General features: G+C 45.6%; 1 protein-coding gene across 2 annotated transcripts in view; it reads right to left on the bottom strand.

Annotated features, from left to right (window-relative positions):
• Nucleotides 1–26,792, bottom strand: part of FGFRL1 (fibroblast growth factor receptor like 1) — a 179,535-nt gene extending 152,743 nt beyond the window's left edge. The window contains exons 1-2 of one of the 2 annotated variants that reach the window (XM_074904346.1): nucleotides 26,296–26,792; nucleotides 24,996–25,105 (exon numbers count right to left, since the gene is read on the bottom strand). In XM_074904346.1, coding sequence (XP_074760447.1) covers nucleotides 24,996–25,056 — 61 coding nt within the window. In that variant the 5' untranslated portion in view covers nucleotides 25,057–25,105; nucleotides 26,296–26,792. Of the gene's footprint in view, nucleotides 1–24,995; nucleotides 25,106–25,794; nucleotides 25,890–26,295 lie in introns of those variants that run through there. The other variant, XM_074904345.1, reaches the window with a different exon arrangement.
• Between the last annotated feature and the right edge of the window lie 924 nt (nucleotides 26,793–27,716).

The following is a 27,716-nucleotide window of genomic DNA, read 5'->3' as shown; positions in this document are numbered from 1 at the left end:
AGACTCTGGAAGTGGAGTGCAGACTGACTCCATTTCCCCACACAGTTTGGTTTGCTCTTGTCCCAGCACAGAACCTTCCTGACATTTCTCTAGCAGCCAGGGAAAACTCTCACAAAAAAAAAGGTATTCTTAGGAGCTGATTCCTCCTAGAAAGCTGAAGAGCAAGTGGCATTTTTCCTGTCATTAGCCCAACAAAAATACAAGCACAAGGCACCACGGAATCAGACCTCTCACTTCCATGAAGAGCTCAAAGATCTAAATCTGAGCTCTTCCAAACTTAGGTTCAAATTGCAAAGATGAAACCAAGCCACTCCCACCAGCACCAGAACCAGGAAGGCATTCGGACTCAACTATGGACTTGGAGAGATCTAAGTCCAAAGTGATACAAAAGCAAAAACCAAATCCACTCTTTCCTCAGATGTGGTCATTCCCTAGTGGTCTTACCACTGATGTGGTAGGATTCAGGTCATTAATCCATCAGAAAATCTTTTGTTGCATTAGTTTTCAGTCATGTTATAAGTCTGATTGGCCCAGTGCAGCCAGAGAAGTGTGAGAAGGCAGCAGGCAGCCAGCAGCAGGGAAGTACGTAGGGAAAGAAGGGCCTCCAAAATGAAACTCACCCGAAAATATGATTTTTATATGAAACAGCCTCTGCTGACAAATAGTTCTTTGTCCCAACACAGAGAGCATGCTTCAGGCAAGAGCTGCTAAGGCAGAATTTCCCCCATGCAAATCCCTGCTCATGATATGCTGCAGAAGCTAGTACTGCCTCTATGTGCCCTACCTGCTCTGGGGTTAAGACAAAACATTTCCAGCCGTGTCCTTAAATAAGTAAGTACTCCATTTCATGTGTTGATCTACTCCACTTTTACTGAGACAAACTCAAAATCTTCATCCAGTACCACTGAAGTCAGTAAGGCTGCGCTGAATGTAATTCTAGTTTTAAAAACTTTGTCTCCCCCAAAAAACATAAGAAGGGGAAAAGTTCCAAATTTTCTTCAGTTTTCTCTCATGGGATGCTGAATAAATTCTAAAAGATGGATGGATGGATGGATGGATGGATGGAGTAGAATAAATTGTATTTTATCTCTGGAGCCAACTGGCTTAGTACTGCTAGGATCCTCCATCGATGTTTATCCCTAGAAAACCGGATTCAGGTTTATCAGACATTAATTACCTATGTATAAAAAAAATAAAATCCCGCCTCTTCCTAAAAACTAGTGATTAAAAAAATAAAATTGATAAAGAAGTCATAATGGATGAACACACACATACGCATTCACCCTGTTACTTACTAACCACAGCCCCTAATAGGAGATAATGGAAGCTGCTTTCAAATGAAACGTCTAAATGGGTCTAGAGCTTGTTTTCTCCAAACTCAGCCAGGCATTACTGCTGCCACAGCCACTTTCAATCAAGCTTTTACTGCAAAGCAAAACAAAGGAAGAAGTTAAATCCATGGGAGATTTCCAATGAATACTTAAAAATCTTTTCATGGGACAGAGTGAGGGAACTCTGTACCAGCAATGACCTCAGAAATCTGGTGAGTTCACTACATTGCAGACTTCCCCTCTCTCCACTAGATTTTAATTAGCTAATTCAAGGCCTTGCACAGAGGAGGAAAGAAGAGTGCTTAAGCAGCAGAAAGTTCAGCTAAATTTGCTGTGTGCTTGGAATGTAATACATAAATACCAAGATCCTTTCGAGGACTGTTATTTCATACAGTTGAAGGTAGACATATGGCTGCTTGGAACTTTTCAAAGGACCACGTACACAGACAGTGTGCCCATGCATGCAGCTGCAGCAGCTCTTCTTATGTCAAATATATGCCCAGATTTGCGTGGCATGCGTACACCTTCTGATGCGACGGAGATGTACTCATGGGGAGAGGTGCTGCCATGCTGTACGCGTGCAAATTTGCAACTGTGCAGACACACAACACACACCAGAGGCATTTTCCCTGCCTGCCTGTTTCTCCCCATAAGCTCTTTTCACCCGTCTGAGGAACAAAGCCAGCAGTTGAAAGATTCGGCAAAAGTGCCTTGTTACACAGAAGAAAGAGATACTTTAACTCAGCTGTCAATAAGTTTTGCCCATTTACATGTGTGCGGAACACTTTGAATAAATTACGTTTCCAGGATTTAGCTCCACGACACCAGCCTAACAAAAGCTGACTTACAGCTCCGGGTGAGCGGAGGGGGCCGAGGGGGAAACACATTTTGTACAAGATAAAATCCCTTCCAGAACCATGAGGACAAAATGAAGAGCGTGGCTTTTACTTCACTTTCAATCTATTTTGAGACACATTTTCTGATTAAAAAAGCTGGGTTTGCATCAATCATAGAGAGTCAATTCCACATATGGTCTCTGTGGGGGTGAGGATGGGATGGTTTTGCTTTTTTAATTACAGATCCAACAAAAGTAAAAACTATGGGGGAACCATGGGGTGCCACAGATGTCAGGTGGAGATGTGCCCCTTGAGGGTCAGATTTTACTTGGAGACTGAAATCTGCTGTTCCAGCTTTTAACAGGACCAGCAGCCAACAGAAGCACTTACAGACATTAGCTGGGGTTTATATCTTATTTTACATATGCACACATATGTCTCCGAGTGACTACTTTGCAGAAAATTCACCTGTGGGGAGTGAAACAGAGGAGGATGTAGTCTGTCACATCACTGAGGGGACAGGAATCAGCTTTGTCATGGACCAGTCCTACACATGGGAATCACTTCAGCATTTTGCTAAGTGAGAGACCCTAAAGAGGCAAAACCCACAGGGGTAAAGTCGGTGGGATTTGTTAAGAAAATATTGGGAAAGTAGGTTCCCTGATTATTAATAGAGGTGGAGACTCACCTCTATCCTTCACTTGCCTGCAGGGAAATAATCATATAGAGAGATGCTAGAATGGGTTTAATCAAACACAAGTTTTTGCCCTCATCAGAGACTAAGTAGGTGAAGCTCCCAGCTCTGTGCCAGGCAGCCACTTTAATGGTACACGCTGATCTTTGCATCCTTCGAATTGTCATGTCATGTAATAACGTCTGGCTGCCTTCCACGATTTCACTGGTCAGTGACTTTAATAAAAATAAGTGAAGAAAAATATATCCATGAGGCTGAAAGCTCAGGCAGGTTCCCCTGAAGAACAGCAACTGAAAATCTCCCAGCTGACAGGCTCCACAATGCTTTGATGACAGCAGTTTGGGACAGCCAGCCAAAAAGAGGTAAGGACTACATGATTCCTTCCTCCTCGAAGCAGCAAACATGAATTCCTGACCTCCCTGATATGAAAACCAAATACACTGAAAGCGAGAGAAAAGGAAACCACCAACATTCACAGCTTCATGTTTAATATCAACGGGAACACGCAGAACCTTTCTTCACAGCTTCAAACAAATGAGTGACTCACTCCCTTTGCAGCAGCAGCCCTCACAGCCACTGCCAGTGAAAGAAACAATGCAAAAAAACCCTCAATCTCAACTAGGTGAGTTCTCTGCCCCCAGCACCCACCAGCGAACAGCACTTGACAAACGACGGTGGAAAATTTTTGAAACATTTCTCATCGTTGTCCAAAACAGCCTCTCTGCAATTACCACCCTAAGCCAGTCAAAACCACTGCCAGAAATGTGCCGATTTCAATGCTCTTAATCTTATCTGCGGAAGAGGATCCAGGGCATCAGCTCCACTGATGTTTCCAGGAAGAGGAGCCCTAATCAAGCATTTTTCTCCATGAATAACAGACAAGAAATATCTCCGCTGGGCCAGTACTAGCCTGTGAAAAATTAACAAAACATTGTAAAATCCGCTTTGGAAGCACAGGAGAGCTAGCAGAGGGTGCAATTGCTGTCTTATCTCCACCAGTACAGATGTTGCGAGGGCAAGGCTGACCCACAGATGGTCTGTCACTCCAAGCTAGCCTAACCAAACCTGAAAGGTCAAACGCAGACCTAGGGAACTGGTCTACCATGCTGGACGGCAATCACCCAAAATAGAGTTCTCTGCCCAAGAGATGGGGTTTTTAAATTATTAAGACAGTCGTAAACATCACTGGTTTTCTCAAAGCTTCAGCTGCTGTAGCATTGCAGCAATATAAAAGTTGCAGTCGAAAAACACCCATGTTTTTTTCAGAGAACTCTGAATGTGCAGCAGAAATAGTCAATGAACCACAAACCACTTCAGGTATGAATCTGAGACTAACCAGCCCTGTCTTGAGGACTTGACCGAAAAGCACCAACTGGGCCATGTTGACTTTTTACTAGAGGATACCCCTGAAAAAGAAAAGCAAATGTCTACAAGCTCTTTTTCATGCCAACTGGGCCAGGACATTCCCAACCAAACCCCATGATCCCACATGGTTAGCAGACAGTACTGCATTTGCCAGGAATAATTGCTCATGTTGGGATGGCTGTTCCTAAGCAAGTAAATGCACTTTCAAGAGTGCGCGGTGCATGCAGATTTGCCATAGCACTTCTTAAAGATCTGACAACACGGAGCAAAGGGTCAACAGTTCTCTCTGGGAGGCTGTGTTGATATCTGCTGCAAGATAACGCACCCTGCAGTCAAAGAGACTTACTTATTTTCTAGGCTCGTTATCAGTTGTTATTGTAAGTAAAGCAGTTCTATGTCAAATGCCCCTTCGTTTTGACCTTACCATGGGCAGGACCCACTAAGATCTCATGGAATGTGAAATAATCATTAGTACAGTCTCCGTGGCAGTGCTAATAAATCATACAGCTCAACATCTTTTAACAAAGCAATAAAACTCTACCAAAGACACACCAATAAACTGCACATACAAGAAATCTTCCACCCCCAGCCTCTTCCCTCACATTCCAAAAATGCAGAAAAGCAGCAGTGACGTTGGCTCCTATCCTCTAATCCCCAAATCCCCAATTACACCAAGGGAGCTGAAGATAACACAGATTTAAGACCTGGAAGGAAGCTTCTTCCAGAGGTAGAAGAAAGGTGTTAAATCAACAGTCCTGGGTAATGGATTCATTTACCATGACACTTCTCCACGTGCAGACAGACAGACAGACAGCAGAATGTCTGTAGACCTTTGGCCTTCCATGCAAGTCCTTAAGAGAGGGGTTTGATGGTACTTGAGCCTTCACCAGTGAGCTGAATTTCACGCCATAAGGAAAAGTTTTGCCTGTGTAAGGAAATGGGCTGGCTCAGGTATTAATCCTTCTAACACTCACTGAAGCCTGAGGGTGAATTCACGTTTATTGGCTTTAAATTAGCCTTTCCTTTTACACTTCAAAGGAGTCACTCCTGATTTACACGAGAATGTGCTCAAAAACAGACCTCATCAGGACTCCTTCACCTCTAACTTCAGACATACACACCGTAGGCACCTGAGGGGTCCCTCACCTCCCTTTACAGAAGGAAATGGTGCTTTTAGGGCATGATGCATCTCAATCCCATGCAGGTAAATAGACTAGGCCAAATAAATCCTGCTCTGCAGCACAGCAGGAGCTGGACAAGCTTCTCTCCTTCACAGTGTCAGAGAGACCACTGGGGCTCTGCAGAGCATTTTGTTGGTGGGTTTTCCAACTGCTGCCATGATTTGATTCTCTCTTTCATGACAGTGGGGTTCTGGGCCCTCGTGTCCATCTTTTCTGGTTCACATGAAGCAGGAGCTGCTGTATCAACCCTATATCTAGCTGTGGTGAAGGCCACCAAGTTCCATGTGTGTGTCACCATCCTTGTCAGCAAGGGCAAGATTTGCAGCACTAACTCAGAGAAGAAGGTTTTGCTTCCAACCTCTGATCCAGCACCCACAACTCCTCCTCCTCCTGGATCCAGCTACAATCCCTCTGCTAGAATGCTTAAAAAAAAAAAAAAAAAAAAAAAGTCATGTTTTCAGGGTCACTGTGAAATTATGTTGTTTTCGGCAAACAGAGCTGAACAGAACTGCCTGAACCTGATTTACTGAACATCATATCCGTGCTTCACAAAGAAAACACCACGCAAGGTTGTAGGTCAGACCTTTGAGCTCCTCCTGCTTAGGATGTTAATTCTCTGCATGGTGATGAGAAAGCCCCAAGGGCTATTAATCCTTTCCACTCTGGGGTATAAATTGACCACCAGAAAGGAGAAAAACCACCCCTTCCCTCAAATACATATAATATTACACATTTAGGAGCTATTAGCCTCTGTGTGAAGCTCACAGATGCAGCTACTTTGGCTGACAGTGTCCAAAATGTACCATAGGATTGTCCTTGGATGTTTGTCAGGACAGTGTGCATTGCAATGTGTCCTCGGGCACTGGCACCCAGCAGGGAGGAGCTGGGGCTCTGGATAAAGGTGGCCTAACATTGGCTGAGGATACTAGGTAGCTAAGGAGTGAGCTAGAGCCCATCCAGGCTCAAACTCGGGGATAAAAACCTCAGTGGTGACTTGCCTGTGATTTACTTGGAGGCTTTAATTAGTGGCACTGCATGCAGACAGATGAGCATTAATCATATACAGCATCATCATTAATATCCCAGGAGCTTAAATATGACCAGGACTCAACTCTTGGATTCACCTAAATTTAGGTGTCTAACTCCCATTACAATCTGCAGAGAGCTGGTCAATATTAGCTCAATAACTTACTAACATCTCCACCAACTCTGAGGGCAGCTCAGACACCGAGACACAGATGAGTTAATCTATGCGCTGAACAACTCTCATGGTGCCTTGGCTTCATACCACAGGACATCATTCTCATGCCTGGTGACGTGAGCCCCATGGAGGGGATAAAGGGGTCCCCTGGAGCACCTTCTGCACATGGACCCACCTTCTCATGCCCCTCAGTGATATAGAGGCTCCTTGGCCACCCAGAAACTCAATGCACCAGCACAGCTGGCTCGGAAAATAATTTGCAGACCTGAAGATGCAGGGGGATGAGTTCCACCTGAGCAGGAGCACATGGAGGGAGCCAAGTGCATGTCAAGCCTGTACCCTCAGGGTTCATCAGGGCTGTCCTGGTGCTCCCTAGAGGCTGCTGCCCGCTTGAGAGGGGAGCCAGTGAGGGGAGTCCTGTGTGCAGGCAGTAGTTTTCAGAAACGCTTTTTCTTTCTCACTAAATCCTCAATCCAAACCTTTCCCTTTTGCTGGAAGTCTGCAAACACTAGCAAAACCTTTCCCGTTAATCTTTCTTCATCTCGCTAAAACAACACAGACTGTCTGTCTCCAGGGAAGGCTGTCACAGGATATGGGGGAGGAATCTATCATTTGTAATGCACGGAAATATAACTTACATATATCAAAGGCATTTTCTGTGAAAAACAAATATGCAGCAAAGATTTGGAGGCCAAACCCCCACTGCCTTCAAGCTACTGTGCTTAGCAGTCGTGTGAGCAACAGCCTGAGCAAACCCAATTAACTTGATTTGTAGATTGCACAGATTAGCGATTGTGTTCCAATAGAAAATCCCACAAGGAGCCCCTTTCGCTTATATTTCTGTACAGCTCCTCGTTTGTTACCATAATCTAAATCCCTTCAATTTATGTACTGCCAGGTATGCATCCCTGGCTTCTAACAGCACCTTCTGACCAAGAACAGTGGAGATCTCTGAAAATTTTAATTCTGAAAACTCTCCAATGTCTATGTCAGGTATATAAGCAAAAACCTTGACACTGAGGCATTGAGTGGCTCAATTTAGCTGCTGACACAGAAAGTTTGGAACAGAAACGAACTGACTTTAGGACATGATTTCTGATGGGCTTCACACTTTAGCCATCAGACACGCTGGGGCTCCTGCACCCTCCAACACTTCTGGCTGGATCCAAATTTAACTCTCAATGTGATCAGATCCAAATGTGAGACCCTTTTCATGGTAACAGCCCAAAATGAATGGCATCCAAGCAAAAAATAAAAAAAAGAAGTCTCTGGAAACTGAAAAAAGTTGCACAATCTCCTAGAGTGGAAATTATTCTTTCAACTATATGAACAGTTATCTCTCAAGTAAAAAATTCCTGACATAGAAGTACACAGTCAAAGTTGCATGAGATTCTAGTAATGTTTGTTTTAAAGAGAGAGATGTCTCTCTGAAATGAAGAGGTTTGTTGAACTGCAAGAAAGTACAACAGAGGGATAGGAAAACATATTTTTTTTTTTTTTTAGTACTGTATCAACTAAAGAAACATGTTCTGCTGGTTAAAACAAAAAAAGCAAGATGTCTGATGAATAGTTCTACTGATATTGACTGGATTTCTATATTTTTAAAAACATGAGCACTTCATAAATACACTGAAATATTCTGTCAACGCCAAAGAGAACATGCCAGTTTTCTATAAATATAGACATATGGCGGGGGTTTCTTCTACTGTTATGGATTTCTGGTGTGAAGAACACTACTTTGTGAGCAAATGCATGTTGGAAATTAATTTCATATGCAACAGGTTACATTAAAGAGCAAGACACATTTGTGGGGCAGAAGCGCGTAACAAAAACACTGTGTTCCCATACTGCTCCTGATCCTCTGTATGAGGTTGCCTGCACGATACTGTAGGCATAAAATATGTTCCTCCAAGCAGTGCTGTGAAGCTTAATTAAAGCCTACCCACAAATTGCATTGAAATTTGAAAATGGGACTTGGCGTTTCTCATCATAATTCCAGCCGTGGTGAAACATCACTGAGAGAACAATGAATATTGAGAATCAGTGCATAACAGCGAGCTTTGTACAAATCACCTGAGGAGTGCCACAAGCAACAGTCAGGTATATAAAATCCAGTGCTATAGGGCTGTGCCATGACTTACTTTCTTTTTTCTTGGCAGGATTTCCAGGCAGATCTCTGTCATAATCTGGCCCACTATGCAACCATCCACAGAGTTGCATCAGACAGAGGGTAAACTGAGGACACACAGGGTCACTGCAAAGATGCGAGCATGGGGGGACACCACGCATCACTAAGGGCTTGCTCAGACTGAAAACCAATACTAATCTCGCACTCCAAGGGTAACAGAAGACATCTTTGCGTAAAGGCACAGGCTACGTTTTCTATCTGCATCTGCCTTGCCCACCAGACTCCCTGTAACGAGGTTATTAGCATCAGCAGGTAAATCAATTTTTGGCCGGAAAAGTTTCCTTTCTGGTTAACATAAGCCAAGCGTAAACACTCCCTCTCAGGTTAACAAAAGCCAGCAGCCCAAACAGGGATAACACTTCAAGAAAAGGGGAGCCTGAGTCAGGGGGGAATTGAAAAAACAATTAATCACAAACTTTCCTACACTGTGAAATATTTTTGCCAGTGATCAGGTGTTTAGGGTGTCTCTTGTGTTGCTCCTCGCCCCCTTTAAGCCCTGTTTGGGGGGAATAATTTCTAACTGGAGCCGTTAAAAGAGCAGGGCCCAGAGCCACCCTCAGTATCCAGCCCTGGCTGCCCACCTTCCCTGCTCCCTTCGGTAAACACTGCTAATTCACCAGATCCATTAGCACTCTTTTTTTTCTCTCCCTCAAATCATCGTAAAAGCATTTTGGAACCAAAGATAAAGGGGGGCAGACACAGGGGACCCACTAAACCCAAGTCTCCAGACAACTCTCAGCATGTGTCAAATACTAGCTAAAAAATCCAAATAAAGACAAACCCAAGAAGCCTTGATACCCTGCGTTATCTTTGCAGACTGGCTGCTGCCTTATCAGCTCCAACAGAAACCTGCATTTAAGAAAAATTCACTAGCCTTTGGGCGGAAGCTGGTTCCTAAGAAAACACACAGCCAAATTGCTGGAAGTCAGTGCAAGGAGAGAGGGCGAGTGGGTAAGAGAGACAGCCTGAAAACCTCTGCCACCATCTTGCTGTTCTCTATCGATGTCAGGAAACATACTGCTGTGTGTGATTTTGAATTATTTTTTCATAATTCATTCCTCACGCTTCACACACATTGCATGGGCCAAGAGCTCCACGAGTGAACAATTAACTTGAAATGCCCCTTGCTCTCATTAGGGACCAATGGAGTCCAGGCAAAGACACCAGCTCTTGGTACCAGGTTTCAAAGCACATCAGAAATTAAGAACACAGAAGATCATATCTGACATTGGTGTTAAGTACCACTGTCCTGATGGGGAACAATAAAGATGGTTTTTATCCCACCTTCACTTATAACAAAGATTCTCTTTTTGGATAAACAATCCATGGAATATTTTGAATGTTAAGGAGCGTTTTTTTCACAAAAAGCACAAGTCTTGTTTGCTCTCACACATAACTCGTTATTCATGGATTTTGGCAGCCACCTCACACAGGAGCTGGACTTTCCCTTCACAAGGGCGTGAGGGTCCTGCTCTTGAAAAAGTTATAAAATGGTTATAAAACACCTTTGCTTGACATTAATTGATGGGTAGAATAGGCTAGAGAGAGAAGAGCCGTCTCAAAGCCAAGGGCTGCTTTTCAGCGTCTTATTTGTAACTTGACAGAGGGAACAGCTGGGGGGAGGCCGTCTGCCTCTTGTCAACCCCAGAGGGAAGGACAGACAGACGGACGCTCCCCAGGGAGCTGCCCTGGCATTATAAATGCCTCCGGTAGAGGGTGAGTGGCTTTCTACCTCTGACCCGACCCTTTCTCCCCTAGAGAGTCCTCACAAATCTTCCTCAACAGCTAGCAAAAATTGAAGTGACACAGCTGGGCCCCAAAAATGTCCTTTTTTTTTTTTTTTTTATTTTCAAGTTTTGCCCAAGATAACACTGCAGGAGAGGCAGAGGGACAAAACAAAGGGAGCTGCAAGTGTGGAGGGTGTCTGCACAACCAGGCTCAGGCTTTCACACGACAGCACTCTTAGGGGCACTGCCCCGCCCCAGCACCCAAAAATCATAAAGCAGACTCCGGAATAACAGGACTGGTTTAGAGGAGTCATGCAAAACTTGCTTTGGTTCTTTCTTTACTTCCCTTCTGGTGTCTAAACCAGCCAACAAGGTTGATGCATGCAGCTCACATTATTCGACATATCCTTCAAAATCATCAAGGCTGAAATCGTGTGGGTTCATTTCTCTTTTTTTCAACTGAAAGCTGAGTTATTTCCCAATTTCCATGAGCCCAGAAAAATATTTTAATACTACTTCAGCCTATGCTTAAGTCCTCTGTATTTCAAATAAGCATAATATACTGAATAACAAGTCCTCAGCAAGTGTTTTTTGAATACAGGTGATCCTCAGGTGCTTGAACACTTTGTAAAAATGGTGTCTGAGATTAGAAACTTCTATAGTTGCAAAAGTGCATTGAAATACTTGGGTTTGTACTTCCCCTTGCGTGTCTCCAGTGTCATGCTACATGGGTTTCAGTGGATTCAAGCTGGGATGAATTCAAATAGATGTGTCATACACTCTTTTCCTTGTTTTATTTGACTTTAATTACTTCTTAACAGTACTGCTGTTTGAAAAATCTTTCTCAATTGAGGGTGTTGGTTCTGCCTAGGGCTGCTTGGCCCTTTTCCACTGAAATGCCCTTTCAACAACCACCACAGCCTTTCCAAGCAAAACGAAATCTTTTGGAAGAACCTCTTCTTATGTGCCAGTGTGAAAATTTGCCTTTCTCAACTCTCTTCCTCTCCCCCAGATTTTAGGTTGACTTTTCTTTGCACTTTTCCAGGAGGGAACAGAAACCCATGGTGGGCTCCAGCAGGATGTGGAGCAATGCTTGGGAGCAGTCAGACCTTGTTGTTAGCACGTGTGAAAACACCTTGCTAATAATAATAATAATAATAATAATAATAATAATGCCTGAATAATATCTGTGATTTTGGCAGGGTTTTTTTTCCATTTGACAACTTCTGACGGCTGTTTCCTTAAAAAATAAGCATGGTGTAATGCCTAGCTCTCCCTAAAGTCAACAATTAAATTTTCACCGAGCAGAGAGGGTATGACTGGGATTGTGATTCACACATACAAACCACGTTGGGTGTGCGGTGCAAGCCCTTCAGCCCATGCATGAATGATACCTTTGCACCTGTTTTGCCTTGGGCGCTTGCCCAGGGTTTGGGTACAAGATTATCAGTCCTGTGGGTCTGTACTATAGCAGCAGCAAGAAATCCTTATCGGGGCAATGTCTGCTTTGCACAGGGTGCTGTAGGCAAATACAGGATCTAACCTTTCTCAGGTTTACACGGGTAAAATAAAACTCATCTGATCGATGGGTTTGGTTTTCAGAGGGAGCCTCTGTTACAGCTCTATACAAAAAGCTGTCAGTAACTTGCATTTAAGACACTCGCTGTGTCATTCATTCTGGGTTTGACAGCCCTTAACACAACAACAGGGCTTTGGTACAATTAGGACTTCCAGGCACCAACCCCGATACTAAAAAAAATAAATCACACCAGCTATAACAACAACTTCACCTTATGCTGCATCCACTGTATGAACCAAAACTGCTGGTTGTTTGCCGACCTGCTCTCCCAGTGCAATATTAAATACTTCAGAAGTTGCAGTCCTCCTCCAGTTCTGCTTTAATATGTCTGTCTTGTAGCAAAATACCCTCCAACACATGCCACAGACAGAAGGCCCTGCTCTGGTTTTAAGGCTGGAATACTTAAAGCACAGTGCTCCTTCAATTACTTAGGTTCATTTTTCATCTTCCTCAGGCAAGTTACTGGGTTCACTGGTTAGGGCTTTTTTTCTGTTTAGTACAGTATCTGCATTACTCTTCCAGAGGCAAAAGGGAAAGCGCCTGCAAGTACGCAAACAGAAAGATCCAGATCAAGAGGCTATTAAAATCCATTCAGGCTTGTTCCTCTCTACTGTTATTTCAATTAGTGTCTAATAACTAAGCTGTTCCCTTTTAATTCTACATTGCACATTTTCTTCTTTCAAACACTTGTCTCAGTGGAAGTTCGACGCTGTTTTTCCTTCTGGAGAAAGAAACCCCAAAGATGTATTTTCAACCTCCCGGCTCCGTGTTTCCCAGATATTTTGAATCAGGGAATTCTGCCAAGATTCACATTTTTCCACAGATCACCGCACACCCTCACGCTCTCAGCAGAAAGCCACTGCAGAGACACAGATACGGGGATGGACCCTGGAACAGTTCTTACTGTCCTGTCCTTGCTGCCCTTATGCAGTCCATGAGCCAGCATGGGAATCCGTGTTTGCCCCTATGACATTGTCCAAGCCTGAGAAGATATGGCAGATTTTAAAGGGTATTTAAAAACAAACAAACAAAACCCAACAAAAAACACACACTCCTGCTGCCTTGAGATAGTTATAATTATTTAGTACCAATTTCTGATTGTGCCTTCCAGCACAGAGTAACCCAAGCAGTCTTCACATGGGGGTACTGGGACATGGACAAGGATCCTCCACTCTACAAAAAAACGGATCGATGGGCAAGCTAAAGCCACATTTTTTCTGGAGTGAAGGATCATGGTTCACCACATTAGACATGTGTCAATCATCTCCAGACAGAAGTCACCCACCACATCTTACAGGCCAATATAAACATCCCCCTCCAGAAACCCCCTAAAAGCATTGTTAATGCAACTGTGTAGCTTTACCTGTTTAGCCTAGGGGCTCTGTTCCCCTGGAAAAATATTTTCACCTTCAGGGACTATTTTGCACAAGCTGTTTTCTCTGCCTTATTTTTGCAACCCCCTGAAGCAGTGTCAGTGATCAGAAGTCTAAGTAGAGACAAAGCCCAGGCTGGGAGGGGGAACCTGCCTCCCTCTCAGGCCTGGGTCACATAGCACATTCACCTTGATACCAGCCTAGACGCACACTGTGCCTCGACCAGAGGAAACCTGGTCACCAGCAATGCTGGTTGCATCCCATCCTTGCTCCTGGCTGTGCTCCTGATGGAGCAGCTCCTTGCTTGCAGCAGGCAATGCCGTAGGAGGGCCAGGAAATACTGGCAGCATTAACCTGCTATTTCCCAGCTCCCCAAAATGATCTTTTTCCCTCAGAAGCCAAAAGCAGATGACAGAGGATGGAATATTCCCCTTTCCCTGTAAAGCACTCTGAATTTCAAGGGAACACCAAGACAAACAGAAAACGGTCATGAGATCGAGTGTGAAAGCTGGAATCTCCCAGTGCAGAAGGGTCAGCGATGCACTACTTTCTGACTGAAATGAACCAAGAGCAAAAGTCAATGAGAAATAATTACTGCCTGTTCAGAATGGCCCAAACCACTTCTGGATGAGAAGTTTCTATGAGGGTAATATACAATTTTTCTGATGGGATCCACTGAGGGAGAAGCCAGGATCCAAATGTGATTTTTCCAGTCTTCACACTCACTACCCCCAGGAATGTTGTGTTTTGCACTGTGGACCCTGCTGCATTTTACATTTCTAAAGGGTCATTTTATAAATGTTCACATAAATACCCAGTACTGAGCCTTCCCGCCGTAAGTGGGAATGGAACTGACTTACTGCCTGTGTTCACACTGTGATATCCCACAAGCTCAGGCCAAGGTCCTGCAACAATTTAACCCATCACATTTTTTTCCGGGTTGGATTCCTTCTCGGGTTACCTCCCCAAAACACCCAACAGCAAGGTCAGAAGAGCTCTCACGCTGGCACAAGGGAGTTACAAGGCTGGGAGCAGAGCAGGACAAGGACAAGACAGTGATGGGGTCAAGTTCAGTCATCTTCAGCTGCCATGAGATCACACCTGAGAAGCATTTACTGCCACAATCCAAGCAGCTGCAGTCAGGCAGAGGAAGGGGGGGGTCCTATTTGTGCTGCTAATGACCCAACTTTGCAGGACAGAAATCAAGTGCTTGACCTTTCCCAACATCATGTGAAGCAAATGCTCCATATGACATGGCTCCGGCATTATCTACCAGGCACAGGTGCATGACTGCAATTAGAAATGACTGGCATTTCACACATAACAGCACCTTTCAACCCAACTCAGCCCATCCAAAAACACTTGGAGGCTCAGTTGCCATCTTCTTCCCACCCAACCTCCCCAGCACCTTGCCAGCTCAGGAAGCACCAAATAATTCCTCCGAAGTCTCACAGATATTAATTAGAAATTAAGATGGAAGTCACAACATTTCTCTGCATGCCGGTAGATCTTAAACTCGGCACTTGGTTTGTCCCGAGACTATTTCTCACCCCCACCCCTAAATCAACTTCCGCAGGGAACAATGCTGCTGGTTTGTGTCTACAACAGATTTATTTCCCCCCCCCCCCCCCAGCAGCTTGCACCGCCTGTACCTTCAAGGGGCAGTAGCTGCTTGAAGCAAATGGTTCCTTCTGGTTTCTGGGAATAAAAGGCTGCCCTCCATAATCAGGGTATTGTTCTCCCTAAATGGACCCAGACTCTGTAAACACGCTCCTCTGCACAGCACTGGGAGGGCAACTGCGAGCGTGTGTATACGTCCATGCAGGGAATGTGTCTTGTTCTAAAAACCAGTAAATTATGTTAATTTATTTCCTCTGCCTAAATAGCGGTAATAAACTTGGGGAAAGGAGGAGGAAAAAGTAAACAAGAGTCAATTACAAAAAGGTGAGGGGGAGAGGTAACCGAATAACTCTACCGAATGTCTCCTCTGGGAAAGGACATTCACATTGCAGCAGAGGGGCTCCATGCAGCCCTCCCTCCGTCCTACTGGAGGTGTAAATATGATCATAACAATTTCTTTCTTTTCTTTTTTTTTTTTTTTAATAAGGTTTCAGCCTGTTTTCAGGAGTTCAATCTTGAGAGCTGGGAAATGAACCCCCACCGGTGCCCTGATCCACAGCAAGTACATCCCCAGGGGCTTTGCTCTGCATGTGATGTGAGCGCTCCGGTGACTGAAGCCAATACGTATAGTCAGAGCCTATTTGTAATTTTTTAACAGGAAAATAATTTCACTACGCAAACTACCATGCTTTGACTCAAAAACCCTGATTAGCACAGTTTGAAAACAGGGCAGCATACTGTTCTGGGAATTAACTTGCCTGACCCCTAGTCTATAATGGCACTCAAATAATCTGTGAGTCAGACGAAGTTGAAAAACTCTTGGAAGACCACACTGAAAGAATTTACTGGATTTATTGGATTTTCTAGGATAAAAGAAAAATAAGCCTCAAACTCCACTTAGCAAGTCTGTGGTCTTCAGAAAGACAAGCTTTTTCTCCTGACACTATCTAGAAGAGGAATGCTGCCTAAGCTGAGCAGCACTTTTTGGGTCTCTTTTTTTATATTTATTTTCTTTCTTCACTGAAAACTCTCAATAAATAGCAACAATTATTATAAATATACAGAAAAAGGGACAGATTCCCATCCCTGTCAATCTACAGTTCTCCTCCCAACAGGAGTACTCATGGGGAGAAGAGCCCTGAACTGAACTTCAAATTAAATATCCTCAGACTACTTTACCAGTTGCAAAGAACTACTCTGGTGTTTCCAATGAATTTCCAATACCAGGATTAATCCTGCTTGAAATTCTCCAAATCCTCTGACCTACACCTATTTGAGCAAGCAGAGAATCAGAAAAAGCATTCTGCCTGAGTGACACAAGCAGGACCTTGCTCTGGTCTAGGTAAAACACTGACCCATCACTACCTCATGCTTTCTCCAGCCCCTGAGCAAAATGCTCTGACTAGCCTCTACCACTTCTTTGCGCCTCTTCGTATCCCAAAAACAATAGATGTGTGCTGAGAGCAGTGGCAAACATTTTCAGATAACAAATCCAGCAATTAGAAATCAACTGTCCAAAGCTAGTTTCCCTGCATATGCAAATATCTCCCTAATAGGTTTACAATTCTTTGTCAGTCAAACCTGTCAAAAAAAAGTAAACACCTGTTTCAGCTATGGTTAAGTTGAAAGCTCGACTCTCATTCGCCCTTAACAAAGTTAACCCTGGCAATACTGCATTTCTGATTGGTTGTGAATATGAGGAGGAGGAAAGATACTCATCAGCTCTGATCTGTTAATCTAGTTTTATATTAACTATTGCAGATCATGATGAACCCTCCCACGGCTTGGTGCCACACTGTACAAAACCTGGTCTTACAAGGCCCCAATTTCTGCTCTCTGGTAGGATTATAAATTTAAATCCTAGTCAGAGCTACTCAGCCACAAATCACTGAACCTAAAGGGACTATCACCTTTGTAATGGAGAGCAATATCTGACCCTGAATATTAAAATATGAATCACTTATCAGAGCACAGAGCCTGATCTCCATATGCTGGTGGAGCTGGCAACTCTTCTCCCTGTTTCCCACTTTAAACTGCCCTAAAATGCATTAAACACTTCCTCATTTTACTTGTCTGGCTAAAGAGACACTGTGATTGCCACCAAAATGTTGTGTTAATCTGCAGAACATGAAAGATTTTGATCCACTCTGAAGGTGAACAAGATGGCTCATAACATCCTCTCTCAGAAGGGTATTCACTCATTCTAAAAAGAGTTTTTACCCACCAGTTTTATATCAACTGCTCTGTGCCAAATAAAGGTGCTTCCTTCCACAGAGAGCGTGCAGTATTCCTGGGGAGATATTCCACAATGTCCAGAGGTTTACCCTGTTATTCATTAACCCTTCCATCCTTGACATGCAGTTCATACACATGCAACTCTTTTGACACTTGTCATTACTTAACCAGTGTTAACAGAACTGTTTAGGTGAGAACAACCACGGAGAAAAATAGCTTCCTCGATTACTCCAACTCACTCAAATTTATTAGTCAACAAGAAAAAAGCAGGAAAAGAAACCCGTTCCAGCGTCTGCAGCATCTTAACTCCAGTAGTTTATCTTGTTCAGCTTTGGGAAGCTGGTGGGGCTGAGTAACTGTCCCTTCTCCCTCCTCTGAGGTTGATATGGCCTCACCCCATCCACTTCTATCTACAAAAAGGAAAAGATTTAAATCCATACGAAGCAATAGTAAAATACTAGCTACCACAATGAAAATCCCCCTTTTACAATAGAATGCTTCTACTCAGGTACACATTGGTCAAAAGCCAATTAAGATTCAAACTTATACATGTGGATGCCTGGGAGGACACAGGTGAAAAGAGAAATACAGTAGCACAAATTCGGAAAAGCCACATCCCAACATCCTCTTCAGAGCACACACCCTGCCCACTCAAGATCCTCTCACAAGGCTTGGCTGCACCAGGCTTCAAGAGCAGCAGTACACTAAACCAGCCTAAATTTTCACTTGGAGGTTGGCTAGTGCTTACATTTCCCTCCATGTCCTCTTCCAGCTTTTCTCCTCCCCTGAATATCTTGTTCTGGGCAGAACTAGCAAGCCCACAATTGCCATGAAGAGTCTGCACAGTGTCAGTCCAAACTTTTAAAGTTATCAGTTCACTGGGCATGTGTGAGGAAACCCAGCAAGAAGAATATGAATTTTGAAAAATGCCTGTTGTACAATCGAATCAGCATTTGTCTACTGTTCCTGGGTTTTTATCTAACATGCACAAATACTGACAGCTCCTAAAATACCCACCAAAGTCAACACTACCCAAGTGGCATCTAGGGTATGACACCTCTTGCATTATTGACTTCTCAATCACTTGACAGGACTGTATAAATCTTTCATGAAATAAATTTACCAGACATGAAGAGAAATTATTTTGGGTACCATCAAGCTAAAAGCCACTCATAGAGAGGCTCAGAATAGAGGTGCAGCAGTCCTGAAAAACATTAACCTGCTCTGAGAAGCCTCTGTTCCCAATTTACATTTTTCTTCCCTTAGTGAAGCTCAAAATTAAGTTTGAACACTTAATGGAAGATGTAGCCTGGAGTTATTGGCTGAATTTCTTCATGAAAATTGGAGTGGTTGGGATGAAATAAAAACGTTAGGTTATTCGCAGCACTGCTGGATACTGTGTTTCTACTGCAATACAATGGGGAGACTGTGTAATCAGGGCAACCAACCAAACTCCATGCAGCCCATGTTTATTTGACTCGGAAAGGGGAAAAAAAAATTAAAATCAGAGATGTGAATGGATTCAGCGGCAACAAGCATATATTAACTGGTTAAATAACACTCAGGCCAGTCTTCAGGCCCCCCACACCTAGCAATGTCGCTCATAGAATGACACCCTTTCTTTGGGGATAAACCCCTCTGTGACTACCCAAAGTTATAGCAATGAATCTCCAAGTTGCTTTCAGCTCTGGCAGCACACGCTCCAGCCACCAGCCAGAGCTTGGATCCAGCAGAAGCAGTGTGTTTCTAGAATAAAAAAATTGAGTTCAAGATGTCTGGTCAAGTAGGCGAATGGCAGGATCCAAATTACCACGCTTAGCCCACATCTCTCCTGCTGTCGCACATGAGGGATCCATACAGAGGTCAATACAACAGATAATCTCTGTAAGTCGTCCTTCGGGGATGGATCCAAAGCCCACAGGAGTGAGTAGGAGTCACAGCACCAACACTCACAGGCTCTGAATCAGGTCCTAACCTGTTAAAACTGGCACGGGCTGCATCTGCGTATCTTATACAACATTCAGATTTTTCAAGCTTACTTTTGGAAACATATTTATTTTACCCTTAGTACCACGGCTGCTACGAATGAGTACCAGACTCAGCAGGCCTGTCCCAGACAGTGGTCTTTTGCAACTTCTAGATTCACACTGGCTCTACTCTTACCAAAAAGTGGCCAAAAATGTTCCACATTGGTGCAAAAGATGAGGACAGGTCAACACAGCTAAATACATATGCAGGCATTATTATTAGACAAAGCTCCACGTCAAGGCTGATTACAGAGAACAACAAAAGGAATAGAAATTCAAATTAAATGTTCAAAACAAGATCAAATGTATTTGAGCTTGAGCAGCCCACCAGAAAACACAGGAAGAGGTCAGATGAAAGACAAACTCCTTGAGACAAGACAAAATGAGCAGGTTAATGAAAGAAAGAGGATAAAGGAGCATTTCCACTGCCTCCTGTAATGCTGGGATACATTTGCATGGACCCTTTGAGCAGAATGATTCTACAAGTCACTGCAGACACAAGTAGGAGCTTCACATCTGAGGAAAATCAGAAAGCTGCAGTTATACTCCCACTGAATAAATAAAGCTATGACTAGATTGTTGGTTTGGGTGGTTTTTTAAATTCAAACTAGGCACAAGAGGACCTCTGCATTATAATTTTCCCCTTTCAGTGGAAATTCTTATCTCTTTCAATAATTAATCCAAAAACGCACAGCCAGACAGTGACTGTCTCCACTGTATTCATGCTATTCCATGATAGTATTCTGCACCCAGATGTACCAGAATCGCTTGTGGCAAGACAGTCGCTAGAAAAGGAATTATCAGACAAGTCACTGGAAAAGATCAGCTCTATCAGTCAATTCTTGCCAGATGACAAACTTCATCTTTAGTTAACAAACTAGTACCAATGGTCCCAAACCTTGAAAAGTAGTTTCCTACATGCTACCAAGTATCAATTTTGCTTTTTTGTTATTGAATTACTTTTTTTTCCTGAAAGAGCCATTTCCCTATAATTTCTCAAGCATCACCTCATGGCACATGAAGGTTTCTCCTTTCATGTGAGAGTCAGACTTTCGAGTCTAGCCTTTGCTGTGTACAAGTTCATCACAGAAAAGACGTATTCTAATTTGCTGTTTGCGTCTTTTAATGAAGGTCAAAGAAACATATGGAATTGGAAAACAAAGTTATAAAAACTTTAAGGAAAATCTAAATGTATTTGAGCAATTTGCCGAGTTTTGTAATATTCCTAATAAAAAAAAAAAATTTAAAATCAACCCTAATTTTCCAGTATGACGCACACTGTATTTTATGTTTAAACTCAGCCGCAATTTAAAGCAGCCAACAGCCTCAGAAGAAGGGAGGAACTGGGGTTTAAAAAAATAACCAGGATTTTCTTAGATCGTCATGTTGACTCTAGGTACAAGTCATGATGACAAATTTTTCATGAGCAAGTTCCCCAAGAGCATGATTAAAAAAATGCCCCCAAATCAACCAGAAGATGTGCAGTGCCTTACATAAAATCTGAATCAGGCTGTTAGATCTGAACACACTTCTCTTTCACAAGTGAGAAATTACCTAATATCTGGTAACGACCATTGAACAAGAATAAAGGAGTAAAACAGAAGGCAACAACCATCTCCCTTATATTATTATTATTTATCTTTTCTACATTCACTCTTATAAACTCCAAAGTTACAGCATGGTAAATATGTTCACCAGAATGAAGAACTCATCTCCCAAGAAACAAAAAAAAACTTCTAGCGTCCTATTCCCTTTCCTCCAATATTCAGAGAAACAGAAATGGCACATAACATTATTTCTGCATGAAACCGTTGAATTTCTAGGTGGCCCCATCAGCAAACTCCCTGTAAAGCAGGCATCAACCAGGTTTGCAAGCCAAGTGTCGCACAGAGAAGTGCCAGAGCAGAAAGCAATTAAGGTCCCGTTCTTCCCCTCCCTACGCAATGCACCGAAAATGAAATCAACATCCAAACTAATTAGTTTCCAGCAGAATATCAGTTTACTCGCTAACAGGAGGGTTGTTAGTGCTCTTAACCAAAAAACTTCTAAACATACCATACGAAATCTTGTTTAAGCCACGGGACCAAGCCAAGCACATGCCAATGTTACCATATACGGTCACCAAAGCGAATACGATGGCAACTTGACAGATTTGGAACAAATATTGCACTGTGTGTCACTGAGATAACATAGGCAGGAAAATATTAGATAGTATTACCTGTATCTGACCGGAGGTGTGGAGTGGTAGGAGCTACACTGCTGCAGGACATAGTCACTAAAGGTTAGTGACCCAAGATGGCATTCGTCCCCGCGGAGGAGGGCCAGGGCAGGACGCTGAGGACTTTTATGCCCAGTATAGGGCTGCTTGGAGAGAACAGGAATGGAGTGACATGAAGCACGAGCCACTGGACCTGCACTATTATCCCAGGTTCAGGGCTGACACTATCCAGTGCAGCTGGCAACAGAGCTGAAGCTGCCCCCCTACTCCTTAGCTGCCAGCTGGAAGTCTTAGTCCCTCTTAGAAAACCATAGCATGCAGGTTTTGTTCTCAAAGAGTGGATTTTGTGCACACAGAAGTTCTTATCCAAGCCCCTTCTTCCCCTTGTGGGTGAAGACATTTACCAAAATAGCTCCCAAGGAAGACTTTTTTGGTACAGGTTCCCTCCAGGAGATCCTTAGCCTGGAATAAAATTGGTCGCTGAGGGAGTTATTACAGATTAAATTTTTTGGAAGGGTTATTCCAGTGCATTTGCAGGTGTAGACAAGCCCTTAGCCAAAGTCTCTACATTTTGGCCCCAAAAGCACTGGTTCAAACTTAGCCAGAGCTACCTCATCCTTCATCCTTCCAGACACAGCAAGTTCTGCACCTGGACCTCTAAAATCAGACCCGCTCTCTGCTTTGCATGGATACTCTGAATGCATTGCCTCTTTCTTAAGAGTTTATCTTGGTTTGCTAAGATATTCCCTTTTTTGCAGTGTTTTGTACATCGGCGATGTGATACTTTGGGTCACAAGAAGGGACGGAGTCAGCAAGCACAGCTCCAAACCTGGAAAAACATCCCCATTTGCAGGAGGAAAAAAAACGTTACCGCATTAGCCCAATCAGTCATCCCTGCGGGGCCCTTTGCCTTAAAAGGCATCACCTAAATAAAGATATAAAAATAATACAACATAACATTTAATGCAAGATTGCAGCTGAGCACTCAACTGTCAGGAAATATCAAAGCCGGAGCGCGTGGGCAACTTAACTCTGCCCCCTTGTGCAAATGCACTACGGCACAGCCCTTCCCCAAAAACGGGCACGCAGTCAGCCAGCTCCAAGTTAACATCCTAATTCCATTATAAGGTACTTTTGCCTAATACGAGTAGAAGAGAAGGACCAGCACTTTTCTCAGAGAGCCTCCTCAGCCACCTTTCTCACTTGATTGCAAGCCAGCGAGCACCTATTTAACTTCTGACACCTTAGATAAGGAGGCGTTGGTACACTTTGGGCCACACACGTCTAATTTGCAATCAGGATACAGATATTAAATGCTGTTTGGCCAAAACAAAGAGCCCTTCTTCCTCCAGAGTAAAGCCTTGTGACCTCAGGCTGAGATTTGGCCAAAGGACTGTCTATAAAACCCGAGCGACTGAAACAGGTAACATTTATACATCTCCAGCAGCCAAACCCACCGTATGATACATTCGGAAAAAATCCACAGGCACGTTAACAACTGGGCACATTTTTCCAAGAATCTGAAATTATCCCAATGTAAACATCTAATAATTGGGGATATTCAACAGCACTAAATAAGGTTGCAATGTGCTGGAGAGTGTCTCACCTCTGCTCACTTACAAGTTTGATCTTTCATCTACGTCCTCAGCTATCAAGAATACTCTCAACCTCAAGAGGTGCAAAGCAGGATTTAAATGTTAGGGGGTTGTCTATTTTTTTACAGCAATTACACCTTTTTCTTCTTCACCTTCCCTCTCTTTATGTGAGCACATGAATGAATGGCATTTTTCATGGGTTTGGCCCTGTTTTTTAAACTGTCTTTCTATGTCACTTAAATAAACAGGATCATCTCTCCATCCACTTTCAGGACAGATTTTTCCAGCTCTAAAGAGTTCAAATAAGCCAATTACCAATACGATCCTATCAAAGTTACATTAAAAAGACCTTTGTATAGGAAAAATGATGATGGCTGAAATTAGCGCTGTTAATTTTCTGTCACTTCTTCACACAACAGCCCACAGCACTTCATTTTCCAGGGGCAATAAAGAGTACGAGCAAGACAAGTGCAAACCAAATTTAAACAGGGTCAGACAGTAAAGCAGCCGATACTCAGCTCACAACAGAGACAAAAATCTTTTTGTCTTCTCCTGCCCACTTCAGATCTTTTCCGGAACTCCACCAACTTCTCAGGTCCATTGCAATAATATACATCCATGAGGTCATCTTAATTCATATACTGCTGCCCATTGCCTACAACTTAAACCAAGTCTCCATTGTAAACCCTGCCTGGAATTCAGACTTGCAGGACTTACAGCCTATATACTGTTTTCTTTTTCATTCAGCTTCCAGCCGAATCATTTTATAGTGCTTTTGCCTCCATAAAATATTTGCTTGGGAGCCAATGCCAAGAAGGGAAAAAAAAGCAACACACTAACCAAACTTTGGGTTTTCAGAGTAACACTCCTCCTTTCCTTTCCCACCCTCACCCCCAAGGTTTATTTTTGGCAAGTTATGGCCCAAGCAAAGGGCAAGTTTAAACCTTTTAATTCGCAACTCCATGGCACTGGGTGATTTAAAGGTCTTTCAACAGTTCATGCAACTCTGATACTGTTGGGAATTGCAGCTGGAGCAATCTGCATCCTAAAGGCATACCCCTATTCTCCTGGAACAATGCAGCCCCTCCTTTATGGCCAGAGCCGGGGGAGCTGAAAGCATGGTTTCTCATTCAGGCTTTCCAAGGACAGCACCCACCAAGGTATGACACAGGCGAGAGCAGAGGAAAAGCCACCACTCCTTCCACTCTGATCCCAGAGCTTTGCTTAAAGCACCTTCCCATAAAGAAACTTCTTTTTTCCACCCCCCCCGTCACGCTCAGGTCAGTGTGTTTCAGTCTGTCTCTGGTAGGATAACCTGTTTATTGAAATCTGATCAACTGCTGGAGCCCCAGCGTTAAAATACACTCTCGCTATTGGGAACTGTCATTTGTCTATCACTGAGGAATTTAATGGATGTGTTTGTTTAGTTTGCTAGTGGGAATATACAGGGCAGAGGCTTGAGGGATTACAGGAGGGGAGAGGTATTTCTGATCCACAGAGGAATGCAGTTGCTTTTCTTTAAAATTGTCTGTATTTTCACACATGCACGAGAAAAGCCCCTGGAAGTTCACCTGCGCCTCGGAGACCTCAGCAAACCCGGGGCGACCTTGCTCCATCTAAATTGATGGCCCCGAAACACGCAGGTAAGGAGAGCACGAGCCTGCACCCCTACGCAGATCAAGTGCAGGGGACGAGTCCGTGCCGACAGCAGCTCCCTTACGGGGTCCCTCCAAGGGCACTGCGGGTGTTTGCAGAGCACGAGCCCAGCAGAGCAGAGGGAAGGGTGCGAGTGGCAGAGCGTTTGCAGCAAGCGCAGTCTCCTTACCTCTCGCCGAGTCCGAAAATGCAATTATCCCTGCGAAAAGGAGCGCAAGCTGCAATTCCATTTTGAAAACCAGATCCCTCCGTATCGTACAGGCTACCGTCCTCTCAGACCTGGAGGCAGGAAAAAGGAGAGAGAAATAATTACTGGGGAAACAACCCACAACTTTGCAGAGTTTTAAAACCCATTGCGAAAACGTAAAAGAAGAAACAGCAAATGAAAGAGCAATGTAACTTGTAATTCATTCCTTGGCGCTCAGCAAGTAAAACTTTGCCCTCCTCTCTGCTTTAGACTGATATAAATCAAGAACCCACTGAGGCCAGTAAGCTCCTCTAAGTTTACAGTTAATGCATAATTCTTTGGTATCCTGTACAGGACCAGTCTGGAAGGCAAACAAAACACTAGCAAGTGGCCATAAAACAAGATTTCAGGTTAACAATTTGCGGAGGAACTTGGGGAAGGGGGAGGAGGAATGTTACCTCTCCCATCAGCAGCCCAGAAAACTTTGTGTTGCTGCTTCAGTGCCCCTCAGACAGGCTCCGCTCTGGGTACGCACCTTCCTCCACTCCGCAACTTCTCTGAGCAGCACTGATTTTTCCTTTCCTCTTCCCCCCACCCCAGCCTCACTTGTTTCCGTGTGCTCCAGAGGTGCGTCCCAAAGCAAAACCGCATTTAATTATCCAGATTCTTGGAGATGCCTTCGCTGTGATATGTAAACCCGGGGTAGATCAGGTTTTACATTAATTACACCCTGTTCTCCTCCTAAAACTCTCACTCTCTAAACACTGTCTGAATTCCTCACCCTTGTAAACTCCCCGGTTTAAACACTCCGTGCCCCCAGGACACACAACAGCCCGTGTACAGCATCCAGCAAAGCAAACACGGACGCTTTGCCATGAGCTTCCCAATTTGCAGCGGGGAGCTGGTACGGAGGGAGGGAAGGAGGGAAGGAGGGCGCCGGGGGGCTGCCGGCGGGGCCGGCAGGCGAGGGGGGCTCCCCCCGGGGCAGGACCCGGGGCGCAGCGCGGCTCAGCCCCGCGGGGCCGGGAACGGGATATTCGCAGCCGGGAATTGGGGTCGGGCGAAGGGAGGCCGGGGGGGGGGGGGGGGGGGATATACACACACACACACACACACACAACCCCCAGGCGCGATGCCACCTGGTGCTGCCCCCCGCTTCGGGGTAACCCCAGCGGCCCCCAGCTGTTGCGTTAGTGTCTCCCCGACCCAGCGGGGATCAGGGCGGGGGTGTCCCGGCCGGGGGGGGGTTGGGGGGGGGGGTGGGACACACACACACACTTACCTTGGCTGCTGCCGGGGCTCTAGCACCGTGCGCTGGCGCCCATCCCCGCCGCTCGCCGCCTCATGCCCTCCGCGGCCACGGCGCCCGGCGGGGCGCTCCGCCGCCGGCCTCTACCTCATCCCCCCCCGGGGGCGGGTGGGGGCTGCCCGCTGCCTCGGGGGTGCCCTCCCAACGCAGCGGCTTCCCCCCTTTTCACCACCTCACCACCGGCTTTTTACCAAGCCCCTCTCCTTCGCCCCAGGCGCGATTTTTTTTTTTTTTTTTTTTTTTTTTTCCACTAGGGAGCCACCGCCGAAGAGCTAAGGAAAAGGGGGAAACCTTGTAAATTATTTTTCCTGCTTTCCGGGTCGGGCTGAGCGTGTGTGTGTGTGTGTGTGTGTGTGTGTGTGTGTGCGCGCGGGGAGGGACAGCGGGGACCTGACAGATCCGCCGAGGCTCCGCAGCCGCGGGATGCCCGGTGATGCCGTCCCGCGGCTCACCCAGCCGGAATCCCGTTTAAGGAGCGAGGGGAGGAGGGGAAAGGGGCTGGGGAAGGGGAGGGGAGGGGAAGGAGGGGGGGGGGGGGGGAGAGCCGGGGCGAGAGAAACAAGCGATAAAGCAACTTTCCCTGCAGGGCTTTGTGGCTGTGGGGGCAGAGCCGCCGAGGAGGGCGGGCCGGTGCCGCCCCGCTCCAAACTTCGCACCAATCCCCGGGAGCCCCCGCCCTCCCCGCCGGCCCGCTCCGCGCCGCCGCTCCCCTTAACCCTTTGCGGGAGGGGCGGAGGGCAGGACGGGCGACCCGCGGAGCTCCCTGTGAGCCTCGGAGCGGCGGAGCCCGCCTCGCCGCCCCCCTGCCCGCTTTGCGCCTCACGGCGGTGGAACCCTGGAGGGGTCCAGAGCCAACACCTCTCCCCCCACCCCCGGCACCCCTCCGGCTCTTGGAAGCCCCAGGGCAGTGGTGCCGGCCCTGTGCACTGTTGTGCCCCAGAACATCCCCCCCAGGCACTCACTCTTCCGGCTCCTGGCAGCCCCCCGGGACAGCAGTGCCGGCCCTGTGCCCCGCTGCGCCCCAGAGCATCCCCCTGTCCCGGTAACCCTCCAGCTCCTGGCAGCCCCCCCGGGACAGCAGTGCCGGCCCTGTGCCCCGCTGTACCCCAGAGCATCCCCCTGTCCCGGTAACCCTCCGGCTCCTGGCAGCCCCCCCGGGACAGCGGTGCCGGCCCTGTGCCCTGCTGAGCTCCAAAGCATCCCCCTGTCCCGGCACCCCTCCGGCTCCTGGCAGCCCCCCCGGGACAGCAGTGCCGGCCCTGTGCCCTGCTGAGCTCCAAAGCATCCCCCTGTCCCGGCACCCCTCCGGCTCCTGGCAGCCCCCCCGGGACAGCAGTGCCGGCCCTGTGCCCCGCTGTACTCCAGAGCATCCCCCTGTCCCGGTAACCCTCCGG

The sequence above is a fragment of the Athene noctua genome, chromosome 4 (genome assembly GCF_965140245.1).
Source record: "Athene noctua chromosome 4, bAthNoc1.hap1.1, whole genome shotgun sequence".
Taxonomy (NCBI): domain Eukaryota; kingdom Metazoa; phylum Chordata; class Aves; order Strigiformes; family Strigidae; genus Athene; species Athene noctua.
Note: the sequence above shows the minus strand (reverse complement) of the source record. Positions and strands in the feature narration are given on the sequence as shown.